A 17,344-nucleotide genomic window follows, 5' to 3' on the forward strand; every position below is an offset into this window, starting at 1 on the left:
TGTGAAGGCAGTCCAGACATAAAAGATTTGGAACCGGAACAGATCAAACTGAGCGGGGAAAATCTTTTGTTTCAGCGGGAATGGGTTTAAATATGCAGAACAGCAGCCAGTTTACACCTCATCAGTCGCTGAAGCTGCTGCGGAGCAACTGGACACACGGCTGCGAGCAAATATTATAGGAATATATTTTGCTGTGACGCAAAATTGAGTTTCTCCCAAACTGCTTGTGTTATGCTGCTGCAACGAAGGAAGACTGCGGGCAGAAAAACTAGTAGCATCAGACTGAATGATACACACTATTATTCCTCCTCACTGTATTAATAATCATACTTTCCGCCTGCCGCTGCTTCTCCTCTCCCTCTTCTTCTATTTGACTTAGTGCTCCGCTGTCCAGTCTCATTTTCTTCTCCACGACTCCAGCCTCTCCATCTACCAGAGCTGCAATGTATCATCTTTGTAACCACCTTCCATTTGTTTCTCCACCGGCAGTTTTCTCCTTCTGCTGCACCACATCTGCTCTGCCATTTTCCAAAAGCTTGATTGTCTGTAAATTTAGCTTCTCCTCCTCTTCGTCTTCCGCTAACTTCCTTGCAGCTCCTCCCCTGTTCCAAATCACCATCTGCCCTCTTGCCCTGAGAGGAAAAACTCCTCATTTGTAGGGATATGTCCCAAAATCATGGTCATGGACCCCCTTCGGTTTCTGTTCTTCGTGCCTTCTCCTTTGTTCTTTGATAAAAGTTAAACCAGTAATGGCTCCTCTCACCTCCACGCTGGTAAAATAGACAATAGAGAAAAGAGGCTGTTAATTATTCATCCTGGGTGCACTTTACTGCTTTGCACCTCTCATAATCTTCACCACAATCGTCATCATCACTGTTAGTCTGGGCGGTGTGGCTCTCACAGACTCATTTAGCAGAAGGAAAACTCCAGCTTAGGTTTGTGTGGAGTTGCATGAAGAGAGCTTGATTAACTGGAACATATGGCTTAAGTAAAAAAAAGTCCTTTTACTGCTTTTCACTGTTTGCACACTTTTTTGTGTGAATATCTAAAACTCCTGCAGCATATAATGCAAAGTGCAGCAGGATTAAACCATCTAGTTATGCTTTAGCCACGCTGTGCTTATGATTTATGTAACCCAAAAGTACTCTAGGTGGGTCATTCATAAGTAACCTTGTAATGTGTGTTAGCAGTAGTACCATGTTACATCAGCTATAAACAATACATTTATAATAATGCATGAACACAGTGGAGCATTTAGCAGCTAAAGAGTCAGAAGCTGGTGGAGACCAAAAACAGAGCTAAAAGAGAGAATACTGAACTTGCATTCATAAAACAAGCCTCCAAATGAAGGATAATGTTGCTTTGTTGATGTGGAAATATACAATTTAACAATATAAAAGGTGATGATATGTCAGTGTTCACAACTTGTTTCTGCTGCTGTCAACTGGCCAAAAAAGTCAGTTATTGCAGGTTTAAGATAATTAACAGTAAAGAAGAACTTTTATGCCTCAACACTTTTCACTGCATCATACTGTGTGAGGAGTTTGTTTCCCTGCATGCATAAGGTACATGTGCATTCAATATATTCTGTTATACATTTTACTCAGATACAGACAGGAAGACAAAAGTAGACAGGAAGAGACAGAGAATCAGAGATAAAAGTGTCCTATTGAGTTGGTCTGATCGCTCTAAACCCTGTTTATGTGTTAATCTCTCAGACAGGAGCGCTGCAGTTCATCTGTATGCAGATTAGGACAGCGCATTAATGAGACCATTAATAGACAACACACACACACACGCAGACTTTAGCTCTCCTCAGGCCCCATCCACACTACCTTTTTGTTTAAAACCGCAGTTTTATAACAAATACGATCTCCGATATCCGTCCACACCAGCAATTTAGCTGTGTTTGGAGTTGATCTCTGTCTGGATTAAAACGACTTAAAACGCACATCTAGTGGCCGTTCAGGTACACCAGGCATGTGCGTGCCGGTGTAAACATGAAGCAGATGGTCTGTTCCGTAGTTACCGATTTACCTGTTATCGAAGATTTGGCGAAAGAATAAAGTAATGCAGACGGATCGATAACAAGCTGGGACTGTTACTGAATGTAACATGGGAGTTAAAAGAGACTGTGGTGGCAGAAAACAGAGAATCGGCGGAAAGTAAATGGCGACATGCTCAGTTCAAGCGTAGGCAGATAGGCAGATTGCATGATACAGAATATTTTAATACAAATACTAAGTCAAAAACTCTGACAGTAGCATCGTATTTCTGCTTTGATGACTCAATCAGAGAGCCGAGCGTGAGCGTCTGCGTCATCATTATTAAAGTCCTCCGTTTTTGCCCGTCCGCACTAAAACGCCCTCCAGAGTTTCAAAACGAAAAACGTGGTCGGCAGCGTTTTCCAACTTCTCTGTTTGAGGTCTTCGTTTTCGCTTTAGTTTGGACAGGAGGTGCAAACGTAGCAAAAGGTCTCCGTTTTTTAAAACGAAAACGCAGTGGTGTGGACGGGGGCCTCAGTTTGGCTGACTATGGGAAAATGGAGAAGAGGAGGAAGAGGAGAGGAACAGAGGATACAAGAGTTGAGCAGTGGCGGCAGGGAGGAAAATCTGTCTGTGAGAGTAGATTTCCAACAGATAACCATGATGGAATAACACCTAACTGACAAGTGATATTTCAACATACTGTAGTTGTCTTGTAGCTTGTCTTGGCTGGCCGGTGATATTCTAATTTTTTTTTATATCTCCAAAACCAACAGAGGGTTGAAGCTCCACTGAAGATGTAAAAACACCTCACAAATATATTGTTTCATCAAACAAACCGGAGGAAATAGTGCATTTGGTGGGGATTATTTTCCACATGTGGTGCTCTTGTGAATATTTGGGGGCAGCAGGAGGGTGTATGAGGGACTGAGTCAGAATAAACTACAGTGTTTGTGTACATGTTGATGAATGAATAGTTTCTGGACAACAGTGGATATATCAGGTGAGACACAGACAGTATGCACTGATGAGATCAATTCATTGACTTATTTTCTTACATGGGATTTGTTGACAATTGCCTGCCTGTTGTCTGGAATCTTACTTACCATGATTTTTAACATAAAATCAGGCAAACAAATGAGTTTAAGTAGATAATGATCATTTTACTAGATATTGTTGAAACGGTCATAGTTGGTAATTTGGTGTATTTCATTTAAATCAGAAGTGACTTCCCTACAATGTCACAAGAGCTCAAGGAAGCAAAAGACCAACTGCTCTATGTCAAGAAATGTCTCTGTGTTCAAAGAAGTCACCTGCTGGATACTGGTCACAGCTAATTACCTCAGAAAGGGAGTGCTGTTCAGCTTCTCGCTCACCGCACCAAAGACGATGAGCCATCTCGTGACTTCATCGGTGCTCATTTTCCAAGAGTCGTTATGAAAAGTGAAATCAGACTGATTTAACCATTAGATAGCTTTCACTGTTCTAATATGAATCCTCTGTTCTTTATTCCGACAAAGAGATGTAGGCTAGCCAGTGATTATTGTGTTGAGATTATATGGTAATTGAAAATGAGGTAATGTGTGCCGGTGATGATAGTAATTGAAAAGGAATTAAGTGCAGATTAAAATAAGGTCTCATTTGATCATTTGTCAGAGTTGATTCATGAGCCTGGCTGTGGTGAATTAACAGCCTCCGAGCTGAATAGCATGCCGATAAGTAAGTTCACGGTTTGGATTATGAATCTTGACTATTTCCATTTTTTCCCCCCTCCTCTTTTTACATTTAGCTTTGAGGAAGTGTTAGCTGACAGTCTTACTGCCTGCAGCAGGCGTTGTTTCTTTCTGGCTCCCTGAACATTGTTCAAGAAATGAATGGGGAACTGTTGGAGCTTTAATTATTGGTGGCTTATAATTATTGGCTAATTCCACTTAAGAATATTAAAAACACATTAGAACCTGCAGCGGACAGTTTATTATTTATTTATTTTATTTTTATTTAACCTTCGAGGTGACATTCTCCTGATGGTTCATATTCAGGCATCAACAACTAAAAGCTGCATACACACCATGTGATCTGCTCCACACGGTCGTGTTAGATGAAATTAGACCCTGAGGCAAGAGTGTGTCAGTTGGTTGATAAAGATGTCAGGAAACCGGCAGCTTTTCTGAGCTTTAATCAACGGCACAAAGATTAACAAATTGAATTTAATAACATAAGCTGATTATTTGATTGTTCACTGACACAAAAAAAGGAATTGAATGTATTTTAACAAAAATTTAATCCGTACTAATCGAGAATATTGATGAGTGTAGTGTGTGATGGGTGCTATCAAAACACCAAACCCTTAACCAAACCATCTGGTTGACACCTGGGAGTAAGAGAGAATGAGGAGGTTAGAGGTACTCTAACCTGATGTCCATCCTTTCCTTCTCAGCCCATTGGCTCCTGAGCCAGGAAGCCAGACCAACTGCACAAGCAACTGGCAAAGAGGGAGGGACGTCACAAGACGCTAAACCAAAAAAATGTTAATAGTTATATTAGCTCTTAACGTATGGAGTTTTATAAGTAAAACTATTAATAATTTTTAAACAAAGGGTGGATAAAGGGTCAAAGGTGAATCATTTCTTCTCTTGTGCAATGGTGACAACAGAAGTTTCATCTTTTCTGTTAATATCCGTACAAAGTACCACGTGATGATGCACAGAAAGGTGGATGGCACAGTGACTTTCCACTGTGTATTGAAGTCTTTCTAATTGAATGACACAGCTCTCTGGATAGCTTGGTTGTTTCCAGACCCACACGGACGCTACCAGTTACTGCCAGTGTGTGTAGTCGTACTGGCTAGCTGCCTGGCTGCAGTGAGGAGGCTAATCCAGTGTGACAAGCCCAGGGAAACTCCTCCTCTGAGGAACCTCTTAAACGGACAGATATGGGTCAGTGCTGCCACATGTTCTCCCTACAGGAGCGTTACAGCAATAGTTGTATACAAAAAACTGTCTTTTTTTAAAAAACTTGAAATGGAAACTGTGGAATCCCCTGCAGCTTTTTATTATTTAATTGATTGTGCAGTGACAGCAACAAGAGCACACAGTTGATGTAAAGAGAAACGCAACTTCCTATTTTAGCTTGAGGACATAGAAAAAGACATTACAAGAAGATGATATTCAGCCTATAATCAGTTTTTCAGTTCGAAACAGCTGTGAGTGATTCTGTCCTCTGAGAAGATTCTTCCTCTACACAGGGAGGGATGTCTTTGATGTTCACAGAAGCCATAATATATACACCAATATATATAGTTTTTAGACTATAAGACTACAAGACTATAAATACAATAGTATTTATAGTCTTGTTTAATTGGAAGACTATAACAATTTCTGTGGTAAAATAAGGAATGACACCGTTGTTCCTCTTGCATACCTCACCTTGAAAAAAAGCTTCTTATTTTAAAGCTGGATGTGTTCAGGAGAAAAGATTAGGCTTTATCTACCCCACCCCTAAACCTCCCCATGAACCTAATGACCTCCCAGACTCCCCCTTGCACAAACACCAACGGCACCCATCCAAACTCTGCTCCCATGACCCCCAGTGCTATATTAGTAGAGACAAAAAAGTTGCTGTTTTTGATTTGATTTATAATTTCAGATTTTCTGTATTGTACCAGCCAGCGATGAATCACTGGTTGTAAAACTATATGGGTAAAAATCTATATAGACTATATATGTAAATATGCATATATATATATGTAAATGTAGACTCTATCTGACAGCTGTCCAAATGTCACATTTCTATTCCCTTTCAGTTGTCATTTCTCACTTCAGCCGCTCCTGTTGAAGAGCAGCTCTCGTTATTCGCTGTGTTTTCGCTTTCACATGTGTACTGTTGACTTATGCATCGTATTCCTGCTCGGAGTGGAGGATGACATGGGTGTAAAATAAGTGTGATTTTGTGGGGGGTTGTGCCATCGGGCTGCAGCTCTCCGGCTGTCAGTCAACCTGTCTGTAAAGCTGCGTATCACCTGTCTGCCTCTGTCTTTTATTTGAGAGAGTTTTTGAGCAACAACGGTCATGAAACTGGTCGTTTCATGACCGTTCCGGTGTCATTGAGGTCTTTGCTCATTCATTAATCTTTTCATTGTTTTCAAGTGTTTGTGTGTGTGCATGTGTGTGTAATAAAAGGCATTTGCAGCACTCAGGACCTCATTACTGAAAGTGCAGGTCTCCTTAGATGCTGATAACAGCTATAGAGGTATGTGTGTGAGGCTGAGATAGTGAAGAGAGTTTGAAACAATAGGGGAGGACTGGGATACATTTTAGTGCTTTATTCCCAGGAATTACGCCAAAATCGTGTGATCCCGTTCCTCACAATGTTCACACTGTGTCGTTTTTATAAAGTGGTGGAAAGTATGTGGAGGCCAGGATGGTGGATAGACTTGTAGCGCATCTGCCTTTCATGCAGGAGACTGGAGTTTGCATCCTTGCTTTTTTCTTTTTTTCTTAACCATAATATTTACATTAAGGGGATTTAGCAGACACATTTATCATAAGCGACTTACAAAAAATTCTAATGCTGCACAATTAATAGAAATTATATCGAAATCGCAATATGGCCAACTACAACATCCAAATCTCAGAAGCTGTAATTTTTTGATGAAAGTAAAATCTGTGGCAAAAAAAAAATTATAATGAAGTACTACAGTGCTGCAGAGATGTCCTGGCCTACAAATCCTGTTCTCCACATGTACAGAATGTTACACCATCATCCTTTTAATAGTTTGTTCAGTGAAAATAAATATTTTGATGCAAAGATGAATCATACCACATAGTGCAGCCCTAATAAGTACATTTGTCGGGTGAAAGTGAAGAAGCAATAGATTGCTGTTGGTAAATTACGGATGTCAATAGAACAAGTTCCAGTTCTGTTACTTTCCTCAGACGTTCTCAATTTTACCATAATGAAATCAATGTCTGCAGCTTCAGGATGAGCACGGATGTTCGTGCTCAAGTTGAAGCACTTAAACATCTTAACCTCAGTTTCACTTACGTCTTCCCATTGTCCTTGAACTCTTTACTTTACCTCTAAAATTCACTTCATGTTCAGTCTAAACACAACATTAGAGGTGTATAACAGACGTCTACAACTCTCACATTTTAAAACCGAGAAATACCTGCCCTGCTTCTGTCAATCACTGGCTGATCTAACAGTCTAGTAAATGTATTTCATGTAAACACTCAGCTTCGGGTATCTCTAAAACATCTTGTTTTCTGTAGGGAGTGTTTTTATTACCAACATTTTTTGGATTAAACGTAGGGAAAGTCTGAGGTGGAAGGAAGACAGCTCAGAGTTTAGAGGGAAAACATGTCAGTGTGATGTTCTTGCTACCGGCGAGGCCTGCAGGTGCTGCACACTGAGCAGCAGTTGGCATGTTGTGTTTGATTTGCCTGCCTGCCGTTCGTCTGCCTCGTGTTTCTTGTTTCCTCTGATGTTTGGTTAAAACGACGGAGCAGCTGTCATGGCTTCCCCTGTGGATGTTGACACTGACAAAGCACTGAATAGAGAAATTAGAGGTTTTTTAAGGTTTCATGAGAAGGTGGCTAATGTGAGTTAAGGTGGATTTTAGTGTGCTGCAGATTTACCAACATTTCTATGTTTGAGAGAGGTTATTATTGATTTAGTCTTTCCCTCCTATACTAGGAATTCTTCTTTGGGTATATAATTCCAGTCATGTTGACTTAAATGAAAATGTTCTCTGTTTAAAATGTCTGTTTGAGATAGAGGACCCATCACACTGCTGTTACACTCACTGCCTTAAGGACAATCTAACCTCTGTCAGTGATGAAACATCTTTATTTTCAACACTTCCTCTGTCATCATCTACAAACTCGTACCCACATTGTCACTGCATGCATTTTGGGATTCACTTACGAGTTACAAAGCATTACATTTAAAGATCATGATGCAGAAGAGGAAAAACAACATTTGTGTTGGAGGACACAATAAAAACAAGAACAATTTTGTGAATGGTGAAATTTTTGTTGTATTCACCTGTTTGCTGCATGAACTATTCCTAACATTTCTAAAATGTTCCCCACACACCTTTCTTTTCTGAACTTTTAACCTAAATAACTAATTTTTTCCCTACATAACAGTGGATAAGTTGCAAGCTACATTTCAACTATAAAATGCTGTTAGTCTCATTTGATTATGTAATCCTGTGTCTTCGCTATTTCTATAGAAATTTAGCTTGTCTTAAACTGTCAGATCCATACATGCACTTTATTATTAAAACATAGTTATAAAATGTTCCTCCTGTTTCATCTCTTCCGGTCAGGATGACAGTTCACTGAGCAGCGAGGAGGAGGCAGAGATGAGCGAGCCCACGTGGCTAGCAGCTGATCTGGGAGCAGCGTCTGACCTGAGCCCGCCGAGCCGAGGAGAGAGGATGCGACACAGTCCCCAGAACACACACAGAAAGGAGGACGACGGTAAGGACTGAGAAGATGTTAAATCTGATGTGCTGCTGTTGAATGAAAAACAAGCCGGGAAGAGCGGCCTTGTTTTGTCGTGGAAGTTTAGAAAAAGCTGCATAGCTGTATTTTTGAGATTTTGGGAGTTTCAGGTGATGACTGAGACAAAAGTTGATATAAAAATATCTTCTTTTTACCTTTTTAGATAAAATGAAAGAGAAAACATGGAGAAAAACAAGAGTTAGGATTTACAGTTCAGTGGAGGATTCACCCCTGCAGCACTTATAAGATGTATCACACTTCATCAGGACACATCACGCTTTAATTATATTCCCCAGTGTTTATATTCTTTCATTTACTTTGTGATATAGAGTGACGGTATGTTCTAATATGGTTAACTTCTACTTCGCCTTGTGCAGTCGCCATGTTTCCATTCTTTTATTAGTCGTGATAGAGAGAAGTGATTGTGGAGAGCAGAAGTGCTGCAGTGGAGATGGCTTTGCTAGATATTTGTTGCTATAAAGCAGTAGATAAACAATCCTAATTGTTGTATTTACTACCAACAATGTCACTGGCATCAGAAACGTAGGAGAAAACTAAATCTTTCAGTATGCAGTAGCCCCGACATTTCAGGTGCACGTCATCCACGGCGTAGAGACAGCTCCTTAAATCAAGCTTTTGACAGGCAGTGTCTCATATATTTAAGATCCTTATATCTGATTATCCCTATTGATTTGTAAGTTATATACCATAAACATATTTAGGTATATGTTTTTCACACCAGCACACAAAATCCGCTTCGGCAAAGAACACTGTGATGGACAGTAAATACTTTCTTAAGAGCTGCAGTAACTTTTAACTGCCTTTCCATTGGGCTTTTATTCTCTTCTGTCAGTTTTTCTCTCTCTCGTCTTTCTGTTACTTCGTCCTTATTTCTGGACATTGTGAGAGATCTCTTATACATGCATACAGTACAAGCAGCAGATTGTGTGTGTGTGTTTACGCACATTAAGTTTATCAGATGCTGGTTTTTCAGCCATTTTGCAGGGGAAACCAGATTATTTGATCCCTGTAAAATAAGTAATAACAAGAAAGGAATTTAAATTGTCCTGTTATGGAAGCTTTGTGACTGGAAATGGTTTAGGAAGGTCTTTGTTACCTCTTTCTCTCTCTCTCCTCGTTCTTTCTTTCTGTCGCATTATACTGAACTGCCCCTCTGTCTCGCTTTGTTTGTCTCTCCTCCCACCTTCCTTGCTTTGTTACCTGCCTGTCACTCTCCTCCCTGTCTCCTGTAATACACTGTACCCAACACAGAGTGACTGTGTGTGTTTTATCTGCCACTTCTTTAAGCTTTTACTGAGCGAAGACAATAGGTTGTAGTGTATAGGTTGTAGGGGGGGGGGGTTGAGTTGCCAGGCGGGATGCTGCTCCTGCTTTCTTCTCCTGGATGAGGGCTGAGGAAATAAGGAGAGTAGGAATGAAGGGATGATTAAAGGGGAAAGAGGAGGAGCAGAAAAGGAAAATCTCCTGTCGGGTTGAAGTGCAAGTGAAGTGCATCACATGAAATGTTGTGTTGCTATTTCAAAGACCACATGTAAGTAAAAACAGAGTCAGTGGTATTGTGACGTCCTGTTCTTCCATTTCATATTTATACTCTACTACTATAAAAAGAGAACAATCACTTCCTGTGCAAGAGAGGGTAAAAAAACATGTTTCCCTAATTTAACAATCTAACTGTATAATATATTTCTATAATATCTCTAGAGATTTTAGTGACTTCACAGTGAGTTTAATGTACTTCACATTTTTCCATGTAATTTTCAGTATCGCTGCAACTAAAGATTATTTTAATTATATCTATTAATCTGCTGATTATTTCACAATCTGTGTCCAAAAGCACCAATGTACAAAAACACAAATATATTGAGTTTACTATGATGATTCTCAATTTGGAGAAATTGGAACCAAAGAATAATTGGTATATTGCTTTTTTAAAAAATACTTACATGATTAATAAATTATGAAAATAGTAGCCATTTAATTTTCCGTTGATTGACTGATAAAAATGAATTAATGAAAAATCAAATAAGTGTTTCAGCTCTAATTGTTAGTGTCACTGTAAAATATAGTAAATATTCCTACAATATATAGACTACTTTGACTGTCCGCAGCATTTGTTTATAGCACTATTATAACTTTTGTCTTTTTCTTAATGTATCAAACAAACTAATACTCTGTTGTTACTATCCAGCATTAAGTTTATGAGTGTTTCCTTATATGGTGTCAGTGTAGTAATAAAGGGATTGTCAGTCATGTAGATGGAACATACATTTAAAACACATCACCACAGCGTTATCAGCCATTACCGCCAGTTCACTGATTTTGCGACGTTCACTCAAATCATAAAGATCATAAACAAGAGCAGTCAAGTGGGGGGAAAAAACTCTTAAATTAGATGTAATTAGGGAAACTAAGAAAAAAAAAAAGCATTTGTTCAGATCGCTCAAAGGATAACATGTTTATCTTTTAGCTGACGAGGAGCTCCAGCAGCTACAAAACATGACAGTCTTTTTGCCTAAACTAAACTTTAACCATAGCATGTGGCAATTCAGAAAACAGTCATGAATAATTTGTGTAACTGTTTTGGAAGGCGCTGACAAAAAAGAGGCATCACACATCAGAAAACAGTTTAGTTGTGGAAGAAGGACAAACAACATATGTTGTTGTTTAGTTTTATTGATACGGGGAACCGCTATGATATCTCCCATTTGGCAAAAAGAACTACAGTGTCCAAAAACTGCTGCCAAAATAGCTCGCTTGCAGCAGTTCAAAGTAAATTAAATACCATATTAAGTGCAACGTTAAGCGACTTTGAAACCTTCAGTTAAATATCTCATTGAGTATGTTAGCAAACAAATGTTAATGCTCCTCACTAATAATTTATTAAATATTATCTAATAAATGTTTTCCCACTCATGGCAACATGGCATGAATGCTCCAGTGCTACTAGAGACGGACTCAACGGTGATGGAAATTAGCAAGAAAATTAATTTTTTATTTTTATGAAAATGTCCCCAGTTACTAGTTAGAGGCATCAGGTGTGTTTGGTCTTTTCAGAGAGGCTAAATGGAAATAAGAACAGACTGGTAGAGGTGAAACTAAATGACTGAGGTTGGGAACGAAGGGATGAAAGGGAGAGATGAAGCAGTAGGTGGGAAGCCGGAGGGAGGAAAAAAGCTGGTAAAAGAGGCTGAAAGAAAGAAACTGGCGTGAAATGAGATGGTCGGAGAGGCATGGAATGGCATCATGGGAAGCTGTAGGACAGAGAAGGCCAGCTGGAGGGAGTGAGCTGTGTGTGCGCATATATGTGTGTGGCTACAGTAGGTGGCAGTGTATAAGGCCTTGTCATTAAAAGGTCATTCTGTTCCCTACACCTCATATAGAAGCCAGGGGAGGGTTGTAGGCGTCCAAATGCCACAACACTCAGAGGAGCTGAGAGGCAGAGTTGAAGTGCCTTTCCTTCTTAATTAGACTCCAATCCAAGGAAACAGAGAGGCAGCAAAGACTCCTTTTATTTCTCTAATGTACAGGAGTGTTAGCCTACACCCACTCAAATACATTTAATTTAAAAAAAAATCTGCGTGTTTTAAATAACATTTACATTTATTCATTTAGCTGACGCTTTTATCCAAAGTGTGACTTACAATTGCTATATATGTCAGAGGTCGCACGCCTCTGGAGCAACGAGGGGTTAAGTGTCTTGCTCAGGGACAACTTGGTGTATTACAGTGGATTAGAACCCGGGCCTCTCACACCAAAGGCATGTGTCCTATCCACTGCGCCATCACCACCCGCGCCAGCACACTATTCATAGTTTTCGGTCACGTGACATGCGCAGTGACATGGAGGGCAAAACAGACCAAGATAGCGTCTCACACCGGACTCCCTTGTACAGTAGAGATGCCATAAAAGCCGTTAAACTTTATTTGGATCACCTTTCAACACATATTGCAAGCTTTGGGCACTTGTGATCCATATAAAGCACTGCCGCCGTTAAAAACAGGTCCCTGCCAGCGCTCGACTGTGGTAATGTTTACGTTTACCTTGTAGGGAAGCCGTCACCTAACACAGCCCAGGCTTGTCTCCTCGTGCATCAGAAAGCACAACAACCCCCCAGCATTTTGGCAAAGCAAAAGTAAGAAACTCAAAGTAACAGTGTATCCTGGTTGGCGGGCAGCGGAAAACATATTACGTATTTGTTGCCCTCCAAGGGAGCGTTTTCCTTGGATTGTGACGTCACGTTCAAAACTATGAATTTAATAAAATAATCTCTATACATACTGATGCATATCACATGACCATTCACGTACACTGGGCATGCGTGTGCCGGGGTAAAAACTAAGTCTATTCTGCGGTTGGTTGCTTAGTAGTGGAAAATAATATAAATTAAGAACAGCATTGGCAAAAAACAGATTTTTTTTTGCTTGGTCCAATGACGAGGTGGAACTAGTACTGAAAGTAACACGTGAGTAAAAGGTGGTCAACTTGGCAAAACTAGGCGCAAACATAGCAATAGTTATGTGGTATAAAACGAATTAGTGTGTAGTAATGTATAAGACACTTGGGTTTCTCGCCAGGTCGGGCTGATGTCCTGAATGCTCGATAAAAAATGGATCTGTAGGAAATGGGGAAGTGTTCAGGGTCTTCCCAGGGGTCTTGAAAACTAAAACTCAATTGTTTTCTTATATTTAATGTTTATATGTTTATGAAACCCGCTTGTCTTCCCAGACAGTTTAATTTCAGTAGTGCTTTGCAATTACCACAGCCATATATCCTCCTCTCCTTTAGCTCTGAAAAGGTGTCTGAGAGCAGCGCTGGTCGTGACTTCCACTGTTGCTATGAGACTTTATAAAACCTGTTTGAAGTGCAGTGCTCTTTAGAGTAAAAGCTGAAACTCTTTCTTACTGAGTTCTCCCAGCTTTGAGTACCCACTAATCTCTCAGTACTGTGGGGAACAGGCAAGAGCAGCAGCAGCGCTTTCCTCTGACAGCGAGGAGATGGTTTGAACACGCAGCCAAAGAGCTTGCGGTTGATAATATCAGGTGGGTGTTTTCCTAACCAGCAAGCTGTCAGGGCATTTAACTGGAGTAGGCAGCTCAATTCAGCAGAGCAGATGGTCTGCACACACACGCCAATGTCCAGCTAAGAAGCAACTAATAAATCACTTTTAAGAGCTTCTGACCGCCACCTTGCTTTTTTTCTTTTCCGCTTCACTCAACTTTACAGTGACAGCTGAAGTGAAAAGCTCTTACTGTATGATGGTTCAGACTGGCAGTTTGAAAACGTGTGGCTTACGGGTCCAGGACAAACTGCTGTTGAGAGTTGCAAGAAAAAAGCAGTGTCCTCACAGTCTGATGAGCATATGTCTCACTCCTGGACTTTACAGGAAAAATCTGTAAACTGTATCATAAATCTGTTGTTACATCCAGATGCTCCTGAGCCAGGCGCTTACCTCCTGACTGAACGACAAAATCATCTGACACACGGGGAGGTTAACATTTAAATTACTAAACATTTGGATACTTTACTTCTTTTGTTGCGCGATGATAATTTAAAGGTCTATGGTGTAGGTGTGTCAGCACGCTTGAAATGAAACACGCCTGAATCTGTATATATTAAGACTAAAAATGGCTGGAGTGGCACAGATTTCATACGATTATATATATTTTTTTCTGGCCATTAAAACTGTTCAGATTTTTGTTTTATGCCAGCCGCTTACTAAACTACGTGTGGAAAACGTGTGTTGATAAAAATAGTGTAGTCGTTGATGATGAGTCTTGTCATTGAGGTCGGTCAAACAATCAAGCATCGTTGCTTTCTTCATTCCTGAAACCGTTTCCCTTTGAAGATATGTGGTTTTTAATGAAAAACGAAGTGCTATTTGCAAACCAGTGCACCACAGCAAGGCCAACCTTGACTCAATCTGTCATTGTAAATTTGTTCAGCTAATGCTATAGATGAGTCCAACCTTGGACAGAAGTCATCCTGGCCGGCAGGCGAGCCGGGTCACCAGTTCTGCTTGCACTTGCTGTAGACTCATTTCATGACACTATTCATCAGATTTCTGAGAAGGCTGCGGGTGCATGTGTGAGAAAGTGCGTCTGAGTGTGCACTCTACGCCTCTCCACATCACTCTGGCTCCAAGGGGCAGCACTCTTTAGAAGTGGCCCCTCCATTGCCTCTCAATCCTGTCCAGCTAGCATCCTCTCATCCCCCGAGGATCCAGAGAGACGGCCAAGCTAGATCCCCTCTGTGCTACTGACCTACCCGCCTGAGATGCTCCTGTCTGCTGTACAGCTGAGCAGAGTGCCGGGCTTCCTTTCCTGGAGCCTCTTGTTCTGTAGAAAAGGGATAATGATAAAGAGGGCTTGTCAGGAGTTGGAGCTGACAGTACAGGTCCTCTCCACAAGGGATAAACTGAAGAGACGGAGGGAGAGGGGAAGGGAAATAGAGAAAGGATGAGAGGGAGGACGAGGATGACATCGTCTAGAAAGGAGAGGGAGGAGGAGAGGAGTGCATAGAAACAAGGAGAACAAAATGGAGGGTGAAGGGCCAGTAAATTGATCTGCTGACATGCCGAGCTTGACATTGTCTGCAACTACTGATATTACAGATGTTTTAAAAGTGGTGTTTAAAACTGGTTTCCCTCCTTCTTTCTAATGGCGGAGTAATGAGGGGAGACAGAAGGAGACTGTGGGTCACCCTGAAATCCCTGCATGCCTCTCGTCTCCTATATTCTCCCACCTCTCCGTCTTAGATGCAAATCATTATCTTGTTATTATTCAGAATTCCTCCATGCACTTTCTTCAGGTTGCAGAATTTGTATATTGTGGCCCATTTACAATAAGCCGGATCATCTCTGTTACAAAAAAACTCCATAAAATATGGGATTTAGAGATATTATCTAAAATACTGAGACATGCACAGAGCTAATCCCAAATAAGACTTGAAGCAGGATCAGAGATGTCCACACTGTGCATGAATGAATGAATGCACTTGGCACAAGTAAAGAACATTATCACCTAGTGTTTTATCTTATCCATATCCTTCTTTAGGAGCATAGGCAGAAAAAACAACCTGATTTTATATTCAAAAGAGATCGACCTCACTATAAGAAAGACAAGCAGGCAGTTTATGAAGACGACAGGCTCATTTTGAAGGGCAGGTTGTATTTTTCTGGTTAATATTTTGCGCCATGGCCCTACCATGAGGTGTTCCTCAAGGCTCAGTTCTGGGACATATATACATCCTCTAACCTATTTTTGCATTGACCGGCAGTATCTTATGGAATTAATTTGAACACTTTTTAATTGCCCTCGTCTGTTTCAACAATTACCAACTTTTTTTATGTGGATTTTATTTACATTATTATTTCTTTTTATCATTTCCTTTTTCCAAATGTTGAAAACCATGTATTTGTGATGTTTAGTTTTTGATAGTCATAAGTGTCACAATTGTATTCACACAGACAGGCAGGCATTGCTATAACAGGTAAACGGTGGGGAAAACAAGAGTGCAGATGGACATGAAGGCACCAGATGCTGTCAGGTGAACAGTCAGGAATTCTGCCAGGCTGCAGTCAATAAAGACAGAGAGGGAATATGTGATGAGGCGAGCAGAGTTTACCTCCCTGCATGCCTCACTCTCCCCTCAGGGACAGGGCCACTGCCACAGTCTCTCTCCCACACACCCACACCAGGAAGCTGCACATCTAGAAATCTTTGTTACTCACATATACACACACACATGCATGCTTGCATATACTATGTATGTAAAAATAAAGCATATACACACTTTGGTGCTGTAGGCCAGTGGCCCACATGGTCTAATGTGTTAAAGCAGTGCAGCAGAGGAAAGTAGGGCAGTGGGAAATAAACGACAGGATGACTTTGATCCCCCTCCTCCTCCCTTCCTCGTCCTACCCAAAGCCGAGTGGGGGAGAATGAGAAGGGATGAGATGAAGAGAAGAGGGGCAGCGAGGAGGGAGAGGGTCTGAACTGTAGAAAGGATGGAGGGATGGAGGTCAGGCATTCAGCTGAATTAGACAGAGAGGAGAGGAGGGAGTGTTGGATTAAATCATCCTCTCTCTCTCTGTCACTAGTAAACACTGGATGCTGATGGATGGAGGCCAGCAGACTAAGACCAGGATCATTTCAGGCAGATGCTAAAACTAGAGCACAATTTTTCAAAAAGTATAGCAAAAATGAACAACAACACCTTCTTTTTAACCCAGACGAATGGTAATGGACTATTCTGCAGCACATGATTTACATCCAGTGTCAGAGTTCACTGCCTATGCAGGATGTGGATATGCCCTTTACTGTAGTTGCCATGAGTGGAGATTGTAGAAATAAATAATTTAAAATTGTATATGACCGAGGTTGTGCGGAATAGTCCAGTGTCAGTGTCTTGTCTCGCATTATTTTTAAACTAATCCGACTTAGACCTTAGTGAACACATATGTCTTGTTCACACTCATACAGTCCAAATACAATATGTATCAGTGTTGAACAGTTTGATGGCACATATCCTTGTGATAAGGCCTCAGGTGAAAGCCAGCATGGTTATTAGCCTTGTCAAACAATAAATGGCATCTCATATGAAGATGCTGCTCCATTACTGACACATTTAGCCCCCAGGCATGACTGACTTTCACCACTGTTTACATTGTAGCACTACCACAGTAACATAATTTATATAGTTATATAATAGATCATATTCCTGCTTTATAAAAATAAGCCATTTCACAGATAAGATTTAGCTGCCTATGATTTATTCAGTTCGGAAGGATTCACATGTGTAATCTAATGAACAGTAATTACGATCCTTTAA

The 17,344-nt window shown here is 40.6% G+C and overlaps 1 protein-coding gene across 1 annotated transcript in view; it reads left to right on the forward strand.

Annotated features, from left to right (window-relative positions):
* The window catches only part of LOC119905035 (nucleolar protein 4-like), a 161,792-nt gene that overhangs the window by 84,752 nt on the left and 59,696 nt on the right, over positions 1-17,344 (forward strand). Inside the window, exon 5 of the mRNA XM_038721718.1 lies at positions 8,317-8,470. Coding sequence (XP_038577646.1) covers positions 8,317-8,470 — 154 coding nt within the window. The remainder of the gene's footprint in view (positions 1-8,316; positions 8,471-17,344) is intronic.

This window comes from Micropterus salmoides, unplaced genomic scaffold (genome assembly GCF_014851395.1).
Source record: "Micropterus salmoides isolate LMB-PRFRI ecotype aquatic unplaced genomic scaffold, ASM1485139v1 Ms_hic_scaffold_16, whole genome shotgun sequence".
Lineage (NCBI taxonomy): Eukaryota > Metazoa > Chordata > Actinopteri > Centrarchiformes > Centrarchidae > Micropterus > Micropterus salmoides.